The 24,645-nt window shown below is 42.4% G+C and overlaps 1 protein-coding gene across 2 annotated transcripts; it reads right to left on the bottom strand.

Moving 5' to 3' along the window:
• Nucleotides 1-2,360: 2,360 nt before the first annotated feature.
• LOC138628045 (zinc finger and BTB domain-containing protein 7C) lies at nucleotides 2,361-22,099 on the bottom strand. Of its 2 annotated transcripts, none has more exons than XM_069710791.1 (4): nucleotides 22,016-22,099; nucleotides 5,377-6,109; nucleotides 4,611-5,284; nucleotides 2,361-4,174 (listed from the first exon to the last, which is right to left on the bottom strand). In XM_069710791.1, the coding sequence occupies exons 2-4, from the start codon at nucleotides 6,088-6,090 to the stop codon at nucleotides 3,562-3,564; spliced, it is 2,001 nt and encodes a 666-aa protein (XP_069566892.1). In that variant the 5' UTR covers nucleotides 6,091-6,109; nucleotides 22,016-22,099; the 3' UTR covers nucleotides 2,361-3,561. The 2 variants fall into 2 exon arrangements, with proteins under 2 accessions (XP_069566892.1, XP_069566891.1); XM_069710790.1 differs by lacking the exon at nucleotides 22,016-22,099 and adding an exon at nucleotides 12,069-12,858.
• Between the last annotated feature and the right edge of the window lie 2,546 nt (nucleotides 22,100-24,645).

Here is a 24,645-nt window from a genome sequence, read left to right as displayed (position 1 = left end):
ATTTCATGAATCATCAGCTCGATAGGATCACAGTTTATCGCAGCAATCATTCATCACCTCCAAGAACCCTGCAAATATATAAAACCATCTGAAAGCAGCTGCTGCTGACCATCTCTGTCCCACATGAAAGAATGTGGTTTGTGCTATGTGCTCCACAAAAAGCATCGACCACATCTCTTTATTTCATGTTTTCAATTTAACTTTTTATTCTTTTGCCATAATTTTATAAAGAAAAGTGAGCAACACTCCTCTGCAAAATGTTGTTCATTGATATAATGCTCCTTATGAATAGGTTATTAATTACTACCTCTGTAATTACTTCCACAAGCCCGTTGTCTTCCACTGTGAAGGTCTGAGGACCTTTAGCGCCCTCTGGTGGGCTGAAGCTGTATTAGGATTGAAGGGATATTTCAAACAGCCAATGAGATTTTATTTCCATAATGAGCTACAGTCATTTCAAATATCAAAACCAACTCAGGATCAGTAGTTTTAAAGAGTTTATATTATATACACGTATGTATTTGAGTCACTCCAACATCAGTTTTATGTCCTTTTTATTTATAAAATGTCACACAGTTTGTATTTAGATAAATGGACTTTTTTTTAATTTATTTTTTTTATATGAGGAACTGTAAACAGAGTCAGCTACAGTACTTCTTATTTTCCACTAGAGGTCAGGGCAAAGAAGCAGAAGAGTTCTGTAAGGTATGAGTCACAGCCAGTAAAATTAACACTGTAGCTCATGAAAAGGCTTTTCATGAGGAAACAAAGTTGTGCTTTATAAATTAATGCTTTTTGAGAAGTCGCTGCACCTGCATCATGCATTTAGAAAACAACAACAAAAACTACACCTCTGTTAGTGGTCGGTATAAATATGTGATTCGGACAGTGTGATCACAACGAACTGAATGAATCTGAGCAGCTTGATCAGTAATGTTAAATAATTAATCTATGATCTTTCAATCTATCTCTTTATGTACGTTATACACTGTGATGTGCACGAAGTAAAAATCATTCTCATAAAACAATCCTCTGAAAAGTTCATTACGTTTTTCAACCTGTTATTTTAGGTTTATTTTGTCGCTCACTTTTATTTTGATAAGAAAGGGTTGAAAGAATTAAATGAAAATTGAGCTTAACACGTCTGACTTCATGTAAAACCGGACTGGATTTATTTTAGACAGTGTTCAAAATGTTTTTGCGGTTTGGATTATGTGTGTTGTTTAATTTATTCTGAACACATGCAACAAATCGGATCCATCGCAGCTTCATGTCTGTCCCTCATCTTTCTTTTTTTCTATACTCTCCATGTAATGTGATGAATGAAACCTCTGTCTCATTAATGACAAATATGCATTTCATATTTACTATTAAAGACCTAAAAGCCTGGTTGACCCCAGTGTGGCCTATCATGAGAGTAAATGCTGCCTACCTCTCCAGCTGAGGACCTCTGCGGTGTTATTTGTGTGGGTGTGAATAATAAACAGTGTAGGTAGCAGCAGGTATTTGAACGAGCAGGTAGCAAAGCTTTTATACTTTATTTTCTGTTATTTTATGCTTATAAAGTAATTTAAATTATTGTTTAACTTCTTGGCTACGAGCAGCTTCTATGACAGTCAAGACTCTTAAAACTTATGCAGAATTGTGAAATTTAAATTCTAGACTGGAAGCTGATGACTTTCCATCACTGCCATATTGTTAAAGAAAGAAAATATTAGTTGAATTAAATAAGCTAATATTTAACTTACCCACAAAAGTCTGAATAACCAGGTTTCTAGATGCTCGGCCTCTTCAAGTTTCCTCCTTTTCTGTTTGTGGGCTCAACACAGTATGTGCAACTCCTCTCCAACCAAACTTGAAATGGATCATTTATTCGATCTGTCTCAAAGATTGGATTATTTTATAAACCAGCTCGGAGTTGTTATTAAGTTCCAGAACAGTTTGTATAATTCTTTTGTTCCTGCGTTTAAAATGTGCCCCGAAAATAAAGGTAAATTCTATCTTTTTCTAACTTTTGATCAAATCTATTTTATCAATCAATCAAATTATTCAAACCTTCATGGACACACACCTTTTGTCCTCCTATAATTGTGAGGACCCTCACTGACATATTGTACTGTATTCTCTTGCCTGACCTTAACCACCATAGCTGCATGTCTAACTTCTAACTTTTACTCTGACCTAAACAAAATCTATTCTTAGCTTTAAAACTAAGTCTTTACCTCCAGCGATGCTTTCAAGAAAATGTCCTCACGATATCAATGTCTAAAACTAGTGCTGAAAAAGATCAAAAGACAGGAGACGCACTGAAACATGGTCATTTTTTTTTTTTCAGAAATCATACTCCCAAACAAGAGCAGTTACAACATTTAGTGTCTTTATAAAACAATTTGCAAAATATAGCCAAGGCTCATTTATTTAAATACGCATAAATAGCAAGAAAATACTTTCCCATTTCAATTCAAATAATTTTTGAACTTCTTTATACACAAATCAGAGATGAACGTTATATGAAAAACGGGTTTGATTTGTTGCAGCAGAAAAAAACCACAAGCATACTAAGTAGCTAAAGCAGCTGTTGATTAGTCAGAAACATACAACCTCTGTAGACACAAATTCATAAACATTAAAACAAAGTCTTATTCAAGTCAGTGAAATATCAAAGAACACATCTTTGGATGAATTTCTCAGTCTTTTAAGAGCAATATATATATATTTATTTATTTTACATCAGCAACGGAACCGTAATGAACACCACCATGGCCAAAAGTTTGTCTCTATGTACAATAGTGCAGACGAGGAGTTTAACTCAGACCAACTCAGTGGAAGGAGAATAACACATGATCAAATATCCTGATTTACACTTCAAGTGGGTTCCCTTTGTTTTGGAAAATTGTTAAATAACAATCAAAAAAATTAACCCATTTTTAACGGATCGATTTTTGCCGTTATTTTCAACACATCTTAAAATAAAAATCACTGTGAATTGTTTGGATGAAGGCCGATTTTATTCGTCTATTTCAATGTAGTTTTACTTCACTTTCTTCTTATTATGAGACTGAAATTTTGTAATGACCTTTTTATAAAATGAAGCCTTGATTATTTTTGCACATGTAATCATTTTACATTCATCCTCGTCCCTAATTCAGAATTGTAACAATTAACAGGCCCCTCTCGGTGCATTTTCCTGCATATGAATACTTTTATGTTGAAATCCATTTTTGAATGAAAACCTTTTTAAACAGCCATGTCGATTAAAAACAAATGCAAATAATATATTCAAAACAGCATTCCGATATGTTGTTCTCAAAATTATTTGCCTCTTCTTAAATGCTTTCAGAGTAGTTGTAAACATTCATAGGAATGAAACAATTATTTAATTTAGTTATTTAATTAGACTCCCAAAAAGTCAGTTTTTCTGCTGCCACATTAGCAGACTTCAAAATGTTCATTAATGTCACTTTTTAAAAAGGTGCTTTAGCTTCCTGGAGCAGAACAGACACGGAGATTAAAGAGATTTTGTGTCTTTTTTGTTTTGTTTTGTTTTTTGTCTTCTACAGTTCATTTGGCAGACTCGGAGATGGGTGCAGCACGCTCCAGCCTCATGGTCCAGGGGTCAGAGGTCGCAGCATAAAATGGAGAATGAGTAAGCACCTCTTCTCCAGCCAGGGCGAAGGCAAACACTCCCCTCTGCCTCCCTGCTCCTGCCTTCTCCTCCTGTGCGACGTGCTTCCCCTCTGCTCGCCGTTCCTCCCTGCTCGCACCGTCCACGCTCTTAAATCCCAGGCCCCTGTTGCCGAGGCCGAGCAGCTCCCCAAGTCCGTGACTCTTCACCCCCTGGTATGCGGCGCTTAACCCGTTCTCCTCAAACCGGTTGGCTGCAGCAGTAGGGGGGCACAGGAAGTTGCTGGTAGGTGTAGACCGCCAAGCAGCCGGCTTCCGTCCTCGCCGGGGGCGGGAGATGCGGCAGCTCTGCCTCTTGATGTGTCGATGTAGGTGGTCGGACCGTGTGAAACTCTTGTAGCAGTGCTCGCACTGGTAGGGACGGACGCCCGTGTGGATACGCAGGTGGTTCTTCAGGTCGTAGTTGTGCACGAACTTGGAGTTGCAGTGAAGGCAGATGTAGGGACGCTCACCGGTGTGCTTCCTCATGTGGATCTTGAGTTTGTCTTGTCTGAGAAAAAAAAAAAAAAACCACATGCTTTCACACATTGTTGTGGGCGGAAAGGTTAACACAAAAAAAACCTACAATACGGCACTTCTTTGAACCCCTTGATGTTATGTGACTGATTATAAAAGCCAGTAAAGATGATTTGTCTTCATTGTCAGCGTTAAGTTCCGCTCTAAAATACAGGTGGAAAATATGGCAAAGTAGGGGGTGTAAGTAAGTGAGACACCACTAATGCAAAAAGAAACAGAGGAGGGGGCTTTCCACTCTTTCACATTCGGGTGAAGTGAAAACAGATTCACCTCAATCAGAAGAACATGGGGTACTTTTCCGTCAACCCTGCTGTTTTACATGAGCTGATGCTTTCTGTGCAAACTGATGATCTCAAGATAATCTGGATGTGGTTTGTTCGTGTGATGTCAGGAGTTGTTGCTTCACGTACCTGGTGAATCGTACTTCACAGATAGTGCACATGTACGGTTTCTCTCCCGTGTGCGTCCTCATGTGTCGCGGCAGTTTCCCAGCTCCTTGGATGACCTTGTTGCAGATAGGACACTGCTGCGACGCTTTGGGCTTCATCTTCCTCTCCTCCTCCAGCTGCCAGGGAGGGAACAGCGCGCCCAGATGGGATGCAGAGCTCAAGAAGCTCAGGTACGACCGGAAGTCCGCTTCATCCTTAATCTGACCCAGCGAGTGACCTTCCGACGGCACCGGCCCAGCGCTCATGTTGGCGCCCAGGCCCGAGCTGACGAACTCTTTCAGGAAGTCGCCTTGGAGCAGACTGGGCGGGACTTCCTCTTTCACCTCCTCTTTTATGATCTCTCTTTTCACCGCTAGATTGAGGGGCCTGGAAGCCTCAAGTGGCGCAGAGGCAGGGAAGCTGTGGGGTAACCGGGTTTGTGGTGAGGTTCCTGCGTGAGGATGCTGATGGTGGCCGGGGTCCAGGAACTGCTGGGGGAAGGATGGGAACTCGGCAGCCCACATGGAGGGATAGAACCCTGGGAGGAGAGGAGAGAAGTTGGCCCTCCTGTCCAGGGTTGACATACGGGGGTACAGCCCTTCCTGGAGGAGGGACTCGATGGAGAAGTCCTTCAGAGCCCGACTCTCCATACTCTCCTGCAACACAAGAAAGAGTCATCATCAGCCTCGGTCATTTAGAGCCTCTCTTTTTGCCCTGAAAATACAACAAAATGTACAATGAACGGTACCTGTTTTCCTCTCATGGTGTCTGGAGAGTGCGACTGGGACGACTCCCTGTGCAGGTGAAACTGTTGGTGGTACGTGGAGGTGCTCGGAGGCAGCGAGTCCTCCATCCCGGGGGGCGTCTGCTCTCCTCTGCTCCCCGATGACTGCAGGGACCTTTCGCTGACGTTGTCCTCCTCTTCGTCGTGCTCGTCCTTCCTCGACCTGACATCCTCCTCTTCGTCCTCCTCTTCTTCCTCCTCCTCCTCGTCTTCCTCCTCTTCATCCTCTTCTCCTTCCTCCTCTCTCCCTCCTCCGCCTCCGCCACCTCCACCGCCGCTGTCCATGATCTCCAGGCAGACGTTGATGATGCAGGGAATCTCCAGCATCTGAGCAGCGTTCAGGATCTCCTTAACGTTGGACGCCGTCACCGTCAGAGTGGAAGTGTAGGCGAACTCCAGGATGGCCGTGAGAGAATCCGGAGCCACGAAGTCGATCTCGTACACGGCCGCGGTTTGGTGGTGGTCTCCGCCGTCAGTGGCCACCGTGAAGAGCTTCTTGAAGTACTGACTGCAGGCGGCCAGGACGGAGCGGTGGGTGCGGTACTCCTGGTCACGGACGATGAGGATGACGTCGCAGAGCAGCCCGTCGCGGCGCTGCTCATTGAGGCTGCAGAGGACATCGCTGCTGTGATTTGGGAAGGGGATCCCAATCAGGTCCTCCTCTCTGTGATGAACCATTCTCCCCTCTGCAACTCGGCTGGTTTTGGAGATAAAAGGGAATAAAAGCAAAATGTTTTGTCACACTTAGATGAAAATGGCAAAATAGAAAGATCATAATTCTGAATAACCCACATTTTGCTCAGAAAAACTCATCCTTAACAGTTACTAACTCCAGCGTCTCAAAAAAAATGCAGTATCATTTAAGTTTATTTATGAGGTTATGTCAACAGTTCTTCCCGTCCATCTGGACGCAACACAAAATGTTTCTGATACATTTCTGAGGTTGCAACTCGCTTTCTTCATCACAAAGTTAATTTTGTACAACACTAAAAATAAGAATGCAGTATCATGTAAAAAAAATTTAAGTAACAAATAATATTATAATAGTATATTTAAATTATAAACAGTATTACAAAAGTAATAATACAAAAAAAATAATCTAATGATATACTTGATAGCTAATCTTTAAAATGTTGGTTCATGTTGAATATTTGGTCTAACCTCTCTGAGATGATATGTCACTTCAGGCTACCATCTCAGTGTGGAAGTCAAAATAAAGACACAGCTTTGGAGAAGAAATTAAAAACAGAAAACTCTTATCGTGCAGCAGATAGAATATGTTTTATTGTACATTGACAGAAAAGATGTCAGGAAATCTAAAGATACCTTCAAAACTGTGTTACGTGTGGTTGAATAAGTCTCAAGGTTTTAAAATGATGAGGATTTATCTTTCAGAAATAAAATGTGCTCAGCTCTGTGATAATAATTGGTCTGGTCACATTTACTGTCAAAGCAGTGAATAAAAAAGATCTTAAATGCACAAAGTTGGTTTCCCGCTGCCTCGGCAAGTGAACGGTCTGCCGCTGAAACTTCATGTCAGGTATCTAAGGGTGTGAAACACTGATTTTAAAGAGGACAACAGGAGCGCCGAGTGGACCACCGCTCTGCCAACAACTGCACCTCGCTCTGAAATGAAGTGTCAATGATGACGAGCAGCATCCATTCACGAGATGGAGGATTGTGGTGTCGGCGTAAGGGCAGGCTCTTAACTGAAGCTGATATTGTTAACACAATGAGTGACAGTCTAGCTTTATTAAAATATACTGTGGGCTTGCTTGTTTGTGTGCCATCTGTGCAGCAAAAGCAACAAGTGGTAAATACAGCATGTCTCGTTTTGAGCAAACATCACGTCGGGGAATATTTATTCTTGAATGTGTTATCACGATTTCTTGGAGGAACGTGTAGCAATTGTGCGAGTTTGGGGAACCCGTCATCTTGATAAGACATAAAACAGGGTTACGTTTTTTTTTTTTTTACACTGCGAGGTGTGATAATGAGTGCGTGAGAGTTTGTGTGATAATGTTCACGATGTCCATCCCTCTTGTCTGTCTAAGCCAGATATGAACACCAAGCAAACTGATACCTGCGCCTGAACAATACAGTGTGTGATTGGGATGTGGTGAGAAGAGAAGAAGACGACAAAAGAGGTCAGATTGAACTCCAGATACTATATCCTGTCAAAACGCTTACTTGCAGTCTATTCTCACTTGTTAGGTTTCCAGCACGGTGTCTAACAACCTGATACAGCACATACTGTCCCAACGCAAATAGACAAGTGGCTGTTCACATAGTTGTTTTCTTAACATTTCCATTCCTCAGCTGCCTGAGTTCCTACCTGTTGATTCACTGTGCCGTTGTTTACAGTTGCAGTGATAAAACTTCCCCTGGCACGGTGCTCATTCATTCACATCTATGAATAGAGCCTTAAACGTAGCCGTCCACACTTGGTGGTCACTGGAGGCATGTGTAGATAAATACTTTGAAGCAGCCCCACACACCACAACTGCATTGTTGACTGGCTCTAAATGGGCCAGCGCTGAAGACACACACACACACACACACACACACACACACACACGCACACGCACACTGAGGAGTGTCTCGCTTTCTTGTTCATGCTGCAGCGAATCAAACCAAAGAAGAAAAAAAATAAAATAAAGAAGGATTTCAGAAAATCCCTTACTTCACCTGCAGGTATGCAACTTGGATCTTACATGTAGTTTATTCTTGCTGATCTTGTTGCTAGGTAACTGTTGCTATGTTCATGCCATTGATACAGTGTGGACATAATTAACGTGTCTATAGCGGGTGGTGGTATATTATATAGGCTCACAGACCAGTGCGCCTACCTCGATAAGAAAACGGGAACAATAGACGGACAGAGAAAGTTGCAGCGACCCGGCGAACTGATGGAATGATAAATTCTAAATTAAAATAATCAATAATGAAAGAAAAATGTATTAAATTTCACACAAGTCCTATACTGTGGTGCAAACCCTGTCCTATAAACTCACACACCACATTAAAACTTTACATATTAACTTCGCACATTACAAAGAATATCCTGTTTTCTATTATATTTCACACTGTGTGCACAACATCCATAAAAGTAATAGCCTGGGTAAAAGGTGGGAGAATCTCCAGTGAGAGATCAGATGGCACTAAAAGTTTCCTAACAGGTTGCACAAACAGCAGCGGAGGGGCCCCTCCCTGTAGCAGCCTGCCAAGGCAAACAATAGTGCAGAGCTTGGAACAACACCGAGTGGATAAGAGGGAGAGAAAAAGAGTCTGACTGGGAGGGCTTGGCGAACCCACTGTCATTCGTTTGCTCTCCATCCATCCCACCCACTCCTGGAACTATGGGACACGTGCTGCTGTTGCTGTTTGTTCGCCTGGTGCCCCAGTGAGCGCCACTCCCCTCCGTTCCCACTGTTTGCCTGCCACCAGCTAGCACTAGCTCTTAGCGGCCGGCCCCTAATTACAATGTGGAGAGGATCTGAGGAGGATGTGCCACATAGACAGGGAGGGGAGGAGGGCACAGCTTTCCCACCACAAGGTCCTAGAGCGACATTTCATCAGCCAAACAGTCTTAACCCTTTACGCACACACGCACACACACACACACACACACACACACACACACACACACACACACACACACACACACACACCCACCGATCAGAGCAGCCAGGGTGGGGACGTCTTGACAAAGGGCGCTGATAATTACTGTTTAAGTCATTTGGCTCTTGTTTCATTTTCTCTTGAAACAAAGTCAAACTTTTTAGTCATGAAACTGACTCGATAAATAGTTGTCATCTTATAAAATCCTGCCAATATAACATGACAACATTTTTTAGATGAGTAAATAAACATATTTAGTCACAACAACCGTAAACTATTTTTTTTTATCACGCATGCATTACTGTTTCCAGGACTTTCAGCTCCGTGTATAAGAAGTGTTCACACAGAGCTCAGTGTTAACTCCTTTATTAAGCTGACCTCTAACGAAGGCCTCTCTGCCTGTCCCTCCGTCCTCCGTCCTCCTTCCTGCTCCGGCCACGTCTCCTCTCATGCCTCACTTAGTCACTAACACTTTCAACTCAGCACTCCCACCCCAAATTATGTGTCACCTCAATTCCGCGTCGTCTTTCTCCCAAGAACTTCATCTGCTTTCCGGGCACTGACCACCACCTCCTCCTCCTCCTCCTCCTCTGCTACCGCCGCCGCCTCCTCCTCCTCCTAATCATTCTCCTCTTTCTCCTCACCTCCTCCTCCTCCTCTTCTCTCCGTCCGCGTTGCAGCTGTATCATCATTATGCCCAGAGTAGAGTGGCTAACTTGTCCCCAACCCTGACCGCTCAGGCCACAAATCAGCAGCTAATGTCCATCTCGAGCCTTGTCACGGGCAGACGCTCATTTGGCCTGTAAGCTGCAGCACCCGAAGCCTAGTTTATCCCTGTCAGGTCGGTGCATCCACCTGACCCACATGCTAAATCACCAGCAGTCAGAGTTTACCCCTGTCACCAACTGCCCGTAGCAAACACCTGCTAAACAACTGTCACAGATAGACAATTTCACAGCCAATAATTTATCGTATTGACAGCCAAAATTCACCCCTTATTAGGAGAAGACATTCATTTGACCTACTGTGTAAGCTAGTCCATTATCACCAGTAACACACCAGTGCACCTGTTTTTCGAGGACACACTTCCTTGGTTAGTGTTTTACTGTTGGTGTCAATTGTTCGGAGACTTTGGGCCGCATCGGGAGAGTTTTTATATTTTATCATAATTGCTGTCAATTACAGCAGGTGAGGAAGGCAGACGATGTGTCACTTACACCATTTTGTTTTTACAATCATGATGAAATGTCAAGGCCAAATTTGAGCATTTAACTGCAAGTTTGGCATAAAAGTTAATGATCACTTGGAACGTATTATATTAGAAATTGTTAAGTATTGTTTAAGTATTTTTTATCAATTTTAATAGAAAATCTCCATGTGGGTCCAATTTTTTTTTAACTTGGTCTCCCTTTGAATGCCAGCGATTCTTGGTCAAAGGTTTCAATAGGTGTCCCAATAAATTCTCTCATTTCATTCATCACTTTATTTAATTATGTCAGCAAATAACCCACAATTTATTCCTTTAATTAATGTTTAATTTATATTTATTAGACGTTTGATAAAATGTAATAATTTGATGTTAACACTGGATCTGGTCCAAGGTCGGTTAAACTCGCTCGGCTCCCTTAAAGCGCCTGTTTACGCCTCTTTAAGTGTCATCCGTGAAGCCTTGAGGGGGGCCCACAGCTACACACCATTATCTCTGTCGCCCCAAAAGTAAACAAAAGTTTATGATTCACTGCTGAATATTGGTTCAGCGATGAATAAATGTTGCTTCCAGTCTAATCGCTGTGAAATGAAGGACTGATTACTTCATATTCATCTTTTTTTATGGGTGTCTTTGGTCTGAATAAAGAGCCCTGAAATAAACACTAGTGAGAATGGAGCAATATGACATGAAAAATACAACATTTTTAAGTTGGAATGTTACTACCGATTTATCACTTCGCTTTTATATTCATTTATCTTTATTTATCATGTTCCTGGTATTCAAAAATGGCGCCCTGAAAAAATAGTCAGGCTTTATGGACTTTACAATCATGTTTTTTTTTTTTTTTTTAAAGCAAATATTTAATATCTTTATCAAACACTGGCAGGTGTAGGTTAAAAACCGACTGAGTTTCAATATGTGATAAAGCAAACATGTCTTCTAAATGACACTGATCAATGAAAAATCTCTTGTCAGGGTTTGCGAGCCTGTTTGCAAAACTACATGTACTTTAAAGTGATCCAAGACGTGTCCTAATATCTGATACACCCAAAATACAGAGAATCCTTATTTAGCATTTTTATGTGCAGTTTTCTGCACATCATATCAATAAAGAATTTAGTGAGTACAAACCAAACAACAGCTGGTAAACAGTTCTAATAGAAATACTGGTCATTGCATTTTGTAACTACATGAGGTAAGAGGTCCATAAGCTGACTGCTTGTAAACAATAATTTACAGCTCTGCCTCAAATCCATAACATGTTTTGATTTTGTCCACACAAACATTCCCCTTTTAACTTTATGAATTACCTGAGAATTTGTTTTGGATTTAAAGGGCAATGTCGTATAGATATGAAAACCGAAGTGTGTAATTACGTCTGGAGACGAAACACACACTTAAGCCTACTGAAACTACTATGTTTGGCATTTCCGAGATGTGCTCCGATGCTATAAACGCTCGTGCTATTTCCAGAACTTTATAGCACGATATTTACACGACAGCCTAAATAATGATACGAGTCGTTAAGTGATTTTATTGACCTGTTTGCACCTTGTCAGGCCTTTATGGTCTAAAGCCGAGGGTTACGGCACTCATATAAACACTCAGTGATGCACATGTGTACACTGTAACATAGCACGCAAGTGCAAGCTTGTTCACATACACATACACACTGTGTAACACTAGGACAAATTATTACAGACATATACGCTCAGACACACACCCCATGTGCACGCTCCAGAAATCTGGCATCTACATAAATTTACACATGTCTTGATACGCTCGCTTGCATTCCACAGCTTTCAGCAGCCATCACCTACCGTACCTTCAGGAGTCTTGATTCCCCTCACGTGTCTTTGTATTTCCAGACTATTAAGAGGCTCTGTTGCTCCTCACTTGACCTCTCAGCATTGCTCTCTTCAATTGAAACACAGTTCCCTTCTTTCTTTGCCCGTCTGTCAGTCAGTCAGTCAGTCAGCCAGCCAGAGCAGTCAGTCCATTCACAAGCTCCCGACACTGGGCACAGATGCCCATTCACAAAAATAAAAAAAAAATTAAAAAAAAAAAAAGAAGCACACCCCGGGAGGAATATCCAAAGGAGAGAAGCAAAGCGGCGCAACAGAGGAGAGCAGAGTGTGATTCTTGGGTCTGTCTGTGCAGCAGAGTGGCTAGAGTGGAGTTTAGAGGCTCTCTGTTGTGTGTGGCTCATGTAGGACGAGCGAGAGAGTGAGAGGAAGGGAGGGAGGGCAGCAGCAGTGCGCTGTGGAGATGTCGCACCACTAGTTTTTATAGCAGGGTGGGTAGCTGGAAGATAATAATACCCCATCCTCCTCCACAACACAAGTTTAAGCGCAGTGTGTAATAAGCCCATGGCGCAGACACCCTCTGATTTAGGTCAGACAAAATGAATTTTTAGTTGTGTTCAAGTGGATTTTGGTATAAAGGGACTGGGGCAAAGAAACTCGAAGGGGTTGTTTGGGGAGACTGAGGGAGGGTAAAAAAAGAATGAGAGAGAAAAAGTTGGAAAACTTGTTTTGTGCACCTCTGTTGGTTAGTCTCAAGCCGAGATCAGGAGATGCACAGAAGCAGCTCCAACTTAAAGCCAGTTAGCTTCAGTTTTCCACCTGTTTTTTTGTGTGTTTTTTTTAATAGATTCCTGCTATTAACAGTAAATTTGATCATAAAAGTAACATCTAATACGCTGTTGGTTACTTCAGGCAGACACAGGTGTCAAGATGCACTCTGTAACCCCCATAAATACAGCAGACTAATTACTGAAAAACATATAAATCAACCCACTCTGGCATGTGACATTAAGAACCCTACAAAACCGTCTGATTCAGTCAACGGCGTTAACTTGAAAGGAAATGTCACTTAAAAGCGCTCTGTATACGAGACCAAATTTAACCACAAACACTGAAAAATGCCGCAGGTGCCTGTGTAGACACTTAGTTTCCTCGTTTGTTGAACCACTGGCTAAACCAGGGCTTCAGAAACCAGGTTGCGAGGAGCAGAAGGCCAACGTTAGACTCCTGTTTTGAGTCAGAAAGCAGCAGAAGCAGGGTAACAGTTGGTGAACGCACCACCACCTCGGTGTGTGGAGAGGAGGAGGGGGAAGTTAACGCAGAAAGGTGTAGAAATAAGCAGTTCTGTCTCGACTTCAGTGGAGAAGAGGAACCCTGGTCAGCAGTAGATTTGAGGAGATAATTAAAGAGTTAATGATAGCAAAACCTGGATATAACTTCTTATTCTGCTTCCTGTGTTGTGTCATAATGCATGTGTGTTTGTGACAGAGAGAAACCGAAGGAGAGAAGTGAGAATGAGTGTTTCCTTTGCTTTCACAGACAAGCCAAATGTTATGACATAGCACATTCACAGGGTCTAAAACAGCCATTGGGCTTTCCTGTATGACATCATTAAACCGCTCCCTTTGAAATACTTGTTGTTGATTTAAGTTTTACTGCCTATTTGATAGATTTTGCACTTCAAGAGGACTGATCTAAAAACTGCCATAGTTATGGTACAGACAAAAAAAAAAAAACTAATTTAATAATCACTTCCCAGCAGTTTTACATTCATAAATGTAGAATATGCACCGAGCCATTGTTTTCTTTGTGGTTACCGGACCTTCAAATCTACTAAAATATTTCCAACCATCCGTATATCATAACCGACAATCAGACCGTGAAAGCAGTCGAACTGTGTTGAGTTAACCTCCACAAACAAGTAGACATCAGAGTGTACATCAGACTGCTATGCCCACTTCCCCTCAGGGAAAACATGGACCGAAGCACAAACCACAGCCCATGCCCATGGTGGTTTACACTGTTTTGTACAGGGTGAGAGCTGAGGCCAGCTCACATTGGCATCTCGTATATATAAACAGGGTTAGCCACTAACTGCTAGCAGGCCAGCCAGACGGGTAGAAAAACAACGTTTGCCATCCTATAAGATCAGCTATCAGTTCTAAACACGTTGCCGCCACCATAGCAACACGCTGTAAGTGGTACCTGTGTGGACGGCTTTGTTCTAAACTCAGTAAACTGCGGGCTTTTTTTTTTTTTTTTCCTTCACTGCCATGAACCATGATTGACAGAAAGCTACCATGAAATGGTGTTGAGATAATTGTAAAATACATGATTTGCATTTTGGTAATTTAATTTAATCACAGTTTGGAAAGAGTGACACTCTTGAAAATGTGTTACTTATTGATTTTATATTTTGATAGCATAACCATTAAAGGTAAATATGGCTTCCTTCCCTCCCTCCGTCTTCCTCCAGTGTTGAGTGTATCGACACTAAGAAGCGACGAGTCTCGCTCCTCCGTCCGTGTCCTCACTGTCACAAGACACGAGGATTCAACAGGCTCTGGAAGAGTCATGTGTTTCGTCTGTCTGTCCGACTGGCGTCCCGGCGTACCTGTTTGCTGCCACCTGCTGCTCCCAGCAGGATACACGTACCGCGACACCAGATTGGGAGGGGGGGGGGTGTGTGAAGCATCGTTATGTAAAGTTGCGATCGTGAAGACTTTCGATGCCTCAGCTTATCTTACTGTACAGAATCATAAACACAGTGAGACAGTTTCTAGGAGAAGCGTTTCCTAAATCTGAACTTGACTTTGAAAATGTTGAGAAGAGCTCATTAGAATATCTCAGACTGTCTCGTTGCCGCGCCGCAGCATGTGTCAGTGAGACAAAGGGACACGCTCGCTTACAGACTTCAGTTCCTTGAAGGGTAACGACCTACTAGCCTAATGCTGTTACTATTACTTTCGGCCGACAGCTCCATTGTGTGATCCCAGACTGCTCGACTGTCAGGTCGGGGTGTTTGACACTCAGCAGCCCCGTTGATGCCGTTCTAATGAACCTCTTTTCTACACGCACTCTATTCAAACTCCTGCCTCTCTTTGATTCTGGACAGTGTTACCGCTTTCAAAACATCCAAACTAACCTTTTAGGTTTATAATACAAGAGAAGAGCTTGATTAAACACTGAATCAGAGTTCTTGTTAGCTTCTCTCAAGACCGCCATTTTTTTTCTCAACCAAGTCCTGATTGGTGGTGTTTCTATTTTAATTTACATCATTTTATCGCTTGCTGTGCAATTTGTATGTTAACGTTGATGTTTTAAATGTCGTTGTCTTTTTTTTTCTTCAAATTTGTACCATTTTATTCGCCTGCTGTAGTTTCTGATCTAATTTTATTTTATTACATTGGAACCATGTTGCGTTGGGCTTCTGCATTTTAGATCAAGTTTATGATTTTCGCAGAAACAAGGACTCTATTTTAAAGACCTAAGTGCGACGTCTAAACCGCATTGTGCAAGCGCATTTAGGGCGTGTCCAAATACACTTTTGCTTGTTTAACAGCAGTAAAAAAAAAAGTGCAAAGTAAGGTGCATGGTACAAAGGGGTTGTATTTGTTCTCTTAGTTAACCTCAGGTGTGTTTTGGGCCCAACAGGAAATAAGTCATCGTCCATTTCCTTGAAGAACCAGGTGTGCTTGCACCTTGGGGGATTGCTATCATAACTGTAGATTGGCAGAGTAGTTGGACATGCCTCTTCTCTGCAGAGGAAACAGTCCCTGCATGTCCCTGCATGTGCAAAGGGCAGAGTGTACTTGCCTCGTGCCATAGTTATCATTCTGCATCCTTTAAATAAGAATAAAATCCTGCAGTACTGACTTAGGATCAGGTTTTTGTTTCTCAATTGCACCATCAGTCTCTGCAGCCTTAAAGTAGCGATGCACAAACAATGCACGTGACAACAATTCATTTTAAGACCTAAACACCCATCGGCGCTCAGATGTGTGCAAGTACAATGGTATTCAAACTATTTTAATGCTGGAAGTACAAATTCACTGCATCTGTTTGATACCAGGAAGGACACTCGCGTTGCGCTTGGCCCCGCTTTACGCTGGGAGTACGATAGAGCTGAAAGCCTCCCGTGGCCACAGAAATGATGATCCAAGGAGGCCCGCCCCAAGTCAGGTGATGTTGTAATAGAGTGGCACAGTTTGCGTTTCCCATTTCCAACCAACAGTCAAAGTTGAGTCTTTGTTCAAGGATGGGCGTCACTATCTTCAAAGTTTTTTGTTTATTATTGTACTCTTGACGAAGAACGTCCCTTACCCTTTACAGTAGTTGTTTCAACCCAAACTATGATCTTGTGTTGTGCCTAAATCCAATGAAACCTTACCTACATTCTTATCATTTAATTTTGGAAAGGATGTTGTCCTGCCGGTAAAGGCGTAGTCGTTGGAATACATTCACACAGTCTGTCCTGGAAGCCGTTCATATTGCTGTACTCATTTGTGCATATCAACAATGACAGAAGTCGTAAATCATTTTTTGATGATGATAATGAGTTTTAACCCTTAACTTTGTGTAGCTGGTGGGAATTTCAGATTTCCAGTTTCAGAAAGTTGCAAAAATTGTTGGACACAGATTTCCCCAATCGGAAATCGGAAAAAAGTGTGATGGAAGGAGGGGTTTCTAAAGCACTTCAGTCACCCAACTTATAACTTTTGCCAGAACTGGCAACTCAGAATTACATGAAAACCAACTCTCCAACATTAAAATGTAATAATGTTTAAAAGAGCTTTAGGGAAGTGGTCAGCAGACCTTCCCAACATTAATAACTGTAAAGACAGACAAACGCAACCAGCCCGACGTGTGCCCTTTACCCTAGTGTCTCTGCAGCCAGGTGTGGCCTGGTGTGGGAGAGAAGCAGGAAAGGGAGGCAGTCATCCCCCCCCCCCCACCCCACCCCACACCCCCTCTCACCCCCACAGACCAAAGATAGGGCATGGCAGCAGCCTCACAGTTCTACACCCCCTGCCTCCAGAAGTCCAAGGACAGAGACACACTCGCAGATGCAATGTTGCTTAAAAACAACACCCACTGTATACTCTGCCTCGTAAAATCATAGACAAATACTCCCAGAGACATCCACCCATCTGTCAGTGCACTGCGATCATTAGAACTCACCTTGGAGCATGCCATTCGGGTGAGTGAGGTGAGGGCGGTTCCTTTCTGCTGACCTGTCTGTTTGTGCTTCAACTTTCTCCTGTTCGGTCTTCGTTTCAAACAATCTAATCAGTAATGGAAGCTTTGCCAGAAGGGAGGTAAAGTATGCAAGCTGCATATTCAGAAGCGCGAGTGTTGGTAGAGACAGAGTTACAGTGTTATACAGGTGGCCGTACTGCGTTGCATGAGCTCACTGTTGTGTGTGAGGATGATTTAAATTTCTGGAGTGATTTTTGTCAAGACAAATATGATTTAGAAATTTGTTTTGAGCCTTGAGACTGTGAGCAAAATGGACAAAGAGTCAAAACTCCCTGCCACCACTAGCAAGATGTGACTTCACAATGTATTTCAGTGCTGTGTTGTGTTCATCTGATTGGCTTGGTGTCAATATTTGTGTGTGTGTGTGTGTGTGTGTGTGTGTGTGTGTGTGTGTGTGTGTGTGTGTGTGTGTGTGTGTGTGTGTGTGTGTGTGTGTGTGTGTGTGTGTGTGTGTGTGTCGTGAGGGTCGTCAGGTGAATGAGGACAACTCCTTATGGTGATAACGAGAAGGAGGCCAGCCTTGGTGGGACAGCCTCTGTCTGCCCTCAGGTAGTGTGTGTGTGTGTGTGTGTGTGTGTGTGTGTGTGTGTGTGTGTGTGTGTGTGTGTGTGTGTGTGTGTGTGTGTGTGTGTGTGTGTGTGTGTGTGTGTGTGCCTGTTTGTGTGTGTGTGTGAGCATGTGTACGTGTGTGTGTCAGCAGGAGAGCCCTCGGGCACTCTGGCACCTCCTAATTAAAACCAGTCAGGCTGCAGGGCAGGGGAGACAGATGCCTGTCATGACACACGCATGCATAGACACACACACACACATGTACGTGGCGGCGGACCGCAATGCACACTCACAAATACACAAGTGCGATGCGTAGGTCAGCTATTTTTGGATGCAAACCCAATCTCGTCCCACCCACTCAGGTATCACACAGGTAACTAATCTGTTTCTGACCCACATGACAAAAAAGCAGCAGTGAAACACAGCTGGGAAATAATTCATATTAATAAGGCTGCTTATATTCTATAACAAAGAACATTTAAGCATACATGCATGTTTTTGTGTGTATATGGTAGTTTTTTTTTTTTTTTAACAAATGTGTTACTTACTTTCATTGGTTAGCCTTAGGTTAAAACAAATTTGTCTAATTCGGTTTTAAAAACCAGTCAAAGAACGCTCATTAGTTTTAGAAACCTGCTGGATTGAGGCCAGTGTGTTCACCGTTGACACACACCGAGCGTTGCTTCCACTCACACACTCTCTCATATGCAATCACGACCCACAGTGGCTCCCAGATTGACACATCTCTCTTTCTCACTGGCACAGAATGAGACATAATTGCGCTGTATGTCTGTTACCTGCAGACTCTGTCACATTTCATCTCCGTTCCCCCATGTTCAACCCAGAGCTGCAGGCGACCACATATAGTACTTAGCAGGCTAACTGCTGTTTGTCTCGGGTGGGTGGGTGGATCAAGGCATGCTGCTCTCCTTTCTCTCCCAGTGATTAGATAGCATAAGCAGGCCAGCTAGCCTAACCCACACACTCATGTCTCTAAAACTGCCATCCAGCCCTGCTTTCTCTCTCGCTGCCTCTCACACACAGGTGGGTGGACCCACTTATTCAACCCAGATCTTTCTTTTAGACATTATGAAATCATGCTCTCTTTTTTTTTCTCTCTCTTTCTTCTTTTCTTCATGTAACTCCCTGATGCTGAATGGCACTCAGCTCTATATGTTTCCTGTCTTTGCAGCTGTGCTCTGTAAAACACAGCTTTAATTCTTATTCTAATTCTAATTCATTATGTGATTATTTACCCGATTGCCAAGCTGAAAATCACATCTCTTTGTACTTGTCACTGGGCTAAAGCTACCTGGGTTGCCAGTGGTTACAGGGGCTTATTTTGTATTATCTAGGTAACATCCAGGAAACACCCACAATTTAACGTGCAAAATGTGTCACTGCACGACCACAGTGACAAATGTGGCTGCCACTTGCATTTCACGTGTTGAAATATAGGAAAAAAATATTTCACAAATGATTTTGATACAAAAAAACCCCGCAAGATGAATTTCCACTGCGATTTAGGAAATATAAAGCGAATACAAGTGCTGTTGTTTTATCAGGATTTCATAAAATAAAAGGCTATTTAAAAAAAGAGTAATCCAATAAGTCAAAAGTTAGGCAAGTTTATAAAATTTAAACATCCCTCTAAAGTAACACTATATATTGATGTGACTAATTAATGCAGATATAAATAATGAAACAAATTTCCAATATTACAAATAACTCGAGTGCATCCTATTTGTGTGCTTGGCGTAGAGGTGGGTGGTAAAGAGTGAGTGTGGAGCAAGAGTTGAACGAGTTGTTAAAGTATGTGAATTTAATCAGTGACTTTATAAAAGAGAAATACTGAGAAGAAGTGAAAAGGAGCAGCAGGGACAGACGGGAAAAGAAGTGGAGAGTGGTGTAAATTGTAAACGGAAAGAAAGTATATCACTTGAAAAGCAGCGAGGGTGCGATCGAGCCGACCTCTGGGAGTGCATGCGCCTGCCTCCCTGGCTGCTTTGTCATTCGAGCCAGGCGCTGTGTTTCGTGAGGAACGCAAAAGTACACAAATCCCACAGAAGGAGCTTTTTTGGCAGGGCTCGGGCCTCCCACCCACGGCAGCCTCTTCAAGCCTCCTCCCATCCTCTATTCATCTGTGAGGGGCGGCTTACTCACCCAGCCCAACTCCACACAATAAAACCTGGACCTCGATCCTACGGAGGAGGGCGGACACGCACACAAAAACGACTACTCGGCCACAGCAGACACACAAACACACACATGGTTGCATTAACCTGAACACAAGCAGGATTTTTGAGGGTAAACACTGAACTGATAGGGTGACACTTTTTTTTTTTTTGGCAGATTTCATCTCATCTGTCTCAGCAGGATTTAAAAATCTGACTTGAGACAGCTGTCGTGACGACATGTGTCACAGGAGGTTAAGATCAGATGCTGAATCCCCGTGTAAAGGCGATTACATGGGCAGGCCCACATGCTGTCAGGTGGGAAGAAGGCGTGTGGACTCATTCACTCTGTCAGTCTCATAATGAACACATTGCATAATTTTGCAAATATGAAGGCACATTCTCATTCATTTGACACATTCATCCACCACACTGAAGTCTCTCAGTCAAGCATTTTACACACTCGCTCCTTCACGGAGCAGCTCGAGTATTTGTTTATCGTTATCTGGACCATACTGTAAGTGAGATTGCACAAACATGAATGAAATCTGCCTCAGGTAATGTTTGTTAAACACATCAATGTAATAAAAGCCCCGCAACAAAAGACGAGCAGGGATCAGGTTCAGTTCAGATAATCCTGGAGAGAGAGAGAGAGAGAGAGAGAGAGAGAGAGAGAGAGAGAGAGAGAGAGAGAGAGAGAGAGAGAGAGAGAGAGCAAGGCAGACAGAGAGCTGTTGTCAGGGTGTGTGGCGAGAGTAGGTGCGGTAGAGTCTACTTGATTTTATCCCCAACTAACCCCGCTGCAACAGGAAGACAGCTCTGTAGGTTCTGCTTGCTTTGTGTTTTTTTTTTCATTAATGATGGAGGCTGATAAGGTTTCAGGGTGCTATGAACTTGCTGCTTTGGAGTGTTTTAAGTTTTTATCAGCAGGTTTTCATTCAGTTTTTTTGTGCAGTATTATCTCACACCTATAAATTAAATATACTGTCATTCCAAGTGTGTTTGAAATCAATGAGCAGTTTGCATTAACCATTTAAGCCTCATCAGCTTAAATGTTGCTATTAATATGATGGCAGTGCAAGTCACATTAACAGGAACATGTTATGTTTTCAATAATATTACTAATTAATTAATCATAAGATCCCGAGTTAGAAAATGGAACATTGCAATATTGATTACTGCTAAATCAGCTGATATGTTCTACTGTCGACCGTTAATAATACTCTTAAAGGTTAACAGTTATTTGTGCTCTTTGATGGGGAGTCACAGGAAGAGGGAAATAATTTTGCATGTCACACATCTGCCCCCACATCTGCTGCACCGAGAGTGAATCTGAAGTTATAATATTGAGTATGTGATCGTAAACTGATTGAATAGATTGTCAATTAGAGACGTCACACACTTCGATTGTGTTTAATCTTAGTCACATACGCAGCTACTACATGTCGGAAATGCAGGTGATGAGTAGAAATATAGAGTAAGAAGTGACGTGTAACAAATATTCATGTATTTATAAAGTTGCTGCTCCAATAACAAATAAAAATGATATCAGTCTTTCAGTCTGTTCCAGCTTTGTCATGCTTTCACTTGCTTCCTCCTCAGTGTTTGGCTGTTATGTGAAGGGGGAAGGCTTTCACTGTGCAAACATCTGTTGCAAGATATGCATAAGAAAGTTTCTGGATAGCACTGGAGGACTCTTTTTTTTTTTGCTGTATATCTTATGATACAAGGTTTGAGACATGGAGCAGAAAGATTTGCATCTAAAAATGGGAACACAGAAGAACCTGATTCTATAAAAGGTCAGCCATCCTTTAGTTAGATTCTGGTGCACAGAGGGTAGCTGACAGCTCTTGCATGCTTTGACATTTTTTTCCACAACAGAAAATATGAACCTCACATTTGGATTTTTTTTTTTACAGCATGGGAAATAGTATAATAAACTAAACAAAATCTGAAGGAAAAGAGACAGCAGAGATGTAACTGACCTTTTAAGAAGAGAAGTTTTGAGTTCAGTTCCTCTCTCACGCTCTCACTCCCTGTCAGGAAACTCAACTGTGTCTCGGCACTGGCAGACTTGTGAAAGTGAGAGCGGACAAGATAGAGAGTAAAATTTTCTCTGAAGGTGTGTCTGTGATTTGGAGGAGTGAAAAGGTACCGTTCCACAAAACGGTTATCTAAGAAACACAACAAAACAAAAACTGCTACACCCACCAGCCTCAGCCAACACCCCTCCCTCCCTCTGAACTAAAAGTATTTGGCAGCTTTCCCTACAAGTCCACCTGTGCTTAGGGGAGGGGAGTGACACACACTAACACTCACAGGCCAACCCTAAAAACCTGCTTGCGAGCCTTGGACTGGGTGCTATGAGAATAGACAGAGCTGAGCCTCGGGGCTAAGACTCGAGGACAGAGAGGATGGAGGGCTGAAGGACTCCTGGTAGGCCTGACCAGGTCCTGGAGCTTTGGAGCCAGCTGGGGTAAAGGCCAAGCCCAGAGCAAGGGTCAGAAAAGTGAAGCAGTCAGACTGGAGGTGGTAATAATAAAACAGCCAAGCTGAGGCTGATGTGCAGCTGGACGACTGAGCTGAGGTTTCAAACAGGGTGAAGAGTGGTTGCAGCATATTGCAGGGTTGAAGCAGTGGGCGGGTCTTTGTCTGAGCCAAACAGGAGCTCGAGGGGTTCATATCAGGTATCAAATAAAGACACATCATGGGAGAAATGAGGGGAGTTGAAAGGTTTTGTGATAAGAGAGTCAGTGGCAGTATCTGAGTGTGTTTGGGTGTGTGCTTCAGTGTACCAGCTCGTACCTGGCAGGAAGTAGGAACCATTGTGCTGCTCTGAAGCCCGTAATGCGGCATAATGGGAATGTAACAAAAGGGTGTAATCAGGGATGTAAATGCTGCTGAAAGTGTATCATTGCACATGATACAGGAGCAAAAGACATCACAGTGCCTCATGATTCTCAAACAACATCCAGAGAAAGGGTGTGATTTTGTGACGTTAAGGCAATGAAGCAATATATAGTGGAATGAAAAACACTTTAAAATTGTCATTTTGAAATTTTACTTTGGAAAATTCATGCTTTAGCAAAACAAGAACTTTTTCAAACCATCTATAATTTATATTTTTATAACAATCTTATCAGATGAAGTTACAAATCTGCAGCTTTATGGAGCTTCATAGTGAGTTTTAGCTCATTGTTTAGCTGTCTGGCTCACAGCTTTACTGTTTTGGTTCCCTCTCACTGTTGTCATTGTTTCCAGCTGTAGCAGGCAGATGTTTTCCATGAGAAAATTGTAAAACTTACTGTGCTCTACCTTTTCAGCACTAAATAGGAGACAGACACAGTAAGCAACTAGCTGACCAACACTGTGGAGCATTTAGGAGCTTAAGAGTCAGGTTCTTCTCTCAGTAATTGGTAGAGACCGAGACAAAGATAAAAGATAATGATAATGTTGCTGCGCCACCGCCGGATGTATAAATTAGAAACTGTTTGCTGACATGTTTGTCATTAAACCATAAAAAGTGTGGTGATTTGTAAGTGGTGCGTTTACAAATTATTTCTGCTGTCGCTAAACAAACGATCTGGAGATAAATGAATATTAAATTCACTGTTGTCGCCCAATTATCATTATTAAGAGTCCTGGAGAGTCGGTGCTGTCACCAGAATACATCGTGTGGAAGGCAGGAAAGCATATTGGACAGGTTGTTAATTCATCATCGTGAACATCGGCAGAACATCGCTCACGTACAATCATCAGTCATTTAGGCCCTGATCCGTCGGTTTCTTAACCGGGAGGATGTCTTACAGGGTCACGATATGATCAACATATTAAAACAGAACCAGACTAAAGGCGCTTTCAGAGAGCGAACAGTTGCCACCTACATTATTTTCAGGGTATGCATAGCAACAGAGGTGCCACGAAGGTGAGAAGGAGAGAACACAGACGGTTCTGTGCCACTGACGTCTAAGTTCACGATGGTTCAACTCTTTTATGATGCCATGAGGGCTCGCTGCGTGACCATGGCAACCACAGTTTCAGAGACCAAACGGTAACGGGAGCTGATTTTGCAGGTATTTGCGTTACCTGAATGAAAAACATCTTTACACGAGCAACTACAGCTAGAATCCAAAGCCTGAACAATAACTAACATTTATAATACTTAATAGCTCAACTTTTCATACTATCATATTGATAAACATTTCCCCTATTTTAGGATACTGTTCAGTTGTGTAATCTGCGCTCTGCTATCACCAGCACAGCTCAAAGCTCATTTCAGTATGCTAACATGTTCACAGTGACAATGCTAATTTTCTGATGTTCACCGTGGGAACAGTGATCAACATGCTGATATTTACTATTTAGTAATGTCAGTAACACCTGCAGTAGAAAACTCAAAGATAAACAAAAATATAAAGTACAAATGACATTTTGCAGCCAGCAAAAACTCACAGAATTTGTGCCAAATTAGAGGAAATTCCCTCGAGGCGTCCCCGAGATATCACGTGAAGAAGAATGAGATAAACTACCTCGGGCATTTTTATGCATAAAAATGTTGGCCGCCACTGTCATAAACTTCGTGAGCTGTATGTTGGAGGATAGCCACACAATCATG

This window comes from Brachyistius frenatus, unplaced genomic scaffold, assembly GCF_029030835.1.
Source record: "Brachyistius frenatus isolate BFR_SWC_R1_liver_20210118 unplaced genomic scaffold, ASM2903083v1 Contig_94, whole genome shotgun sequence".
Lineage (NCBI taxonomy): Eukaryota > Metazoa > Chordata > Actinopteri > Embiotocidae > Brachyistius > Brachyistius frenatus.
The sequence above is the reverse complement of the archived record's forward strand: the minus strand, read 5'-3'. Positions and strand labels throughout refer to the sequence as shown.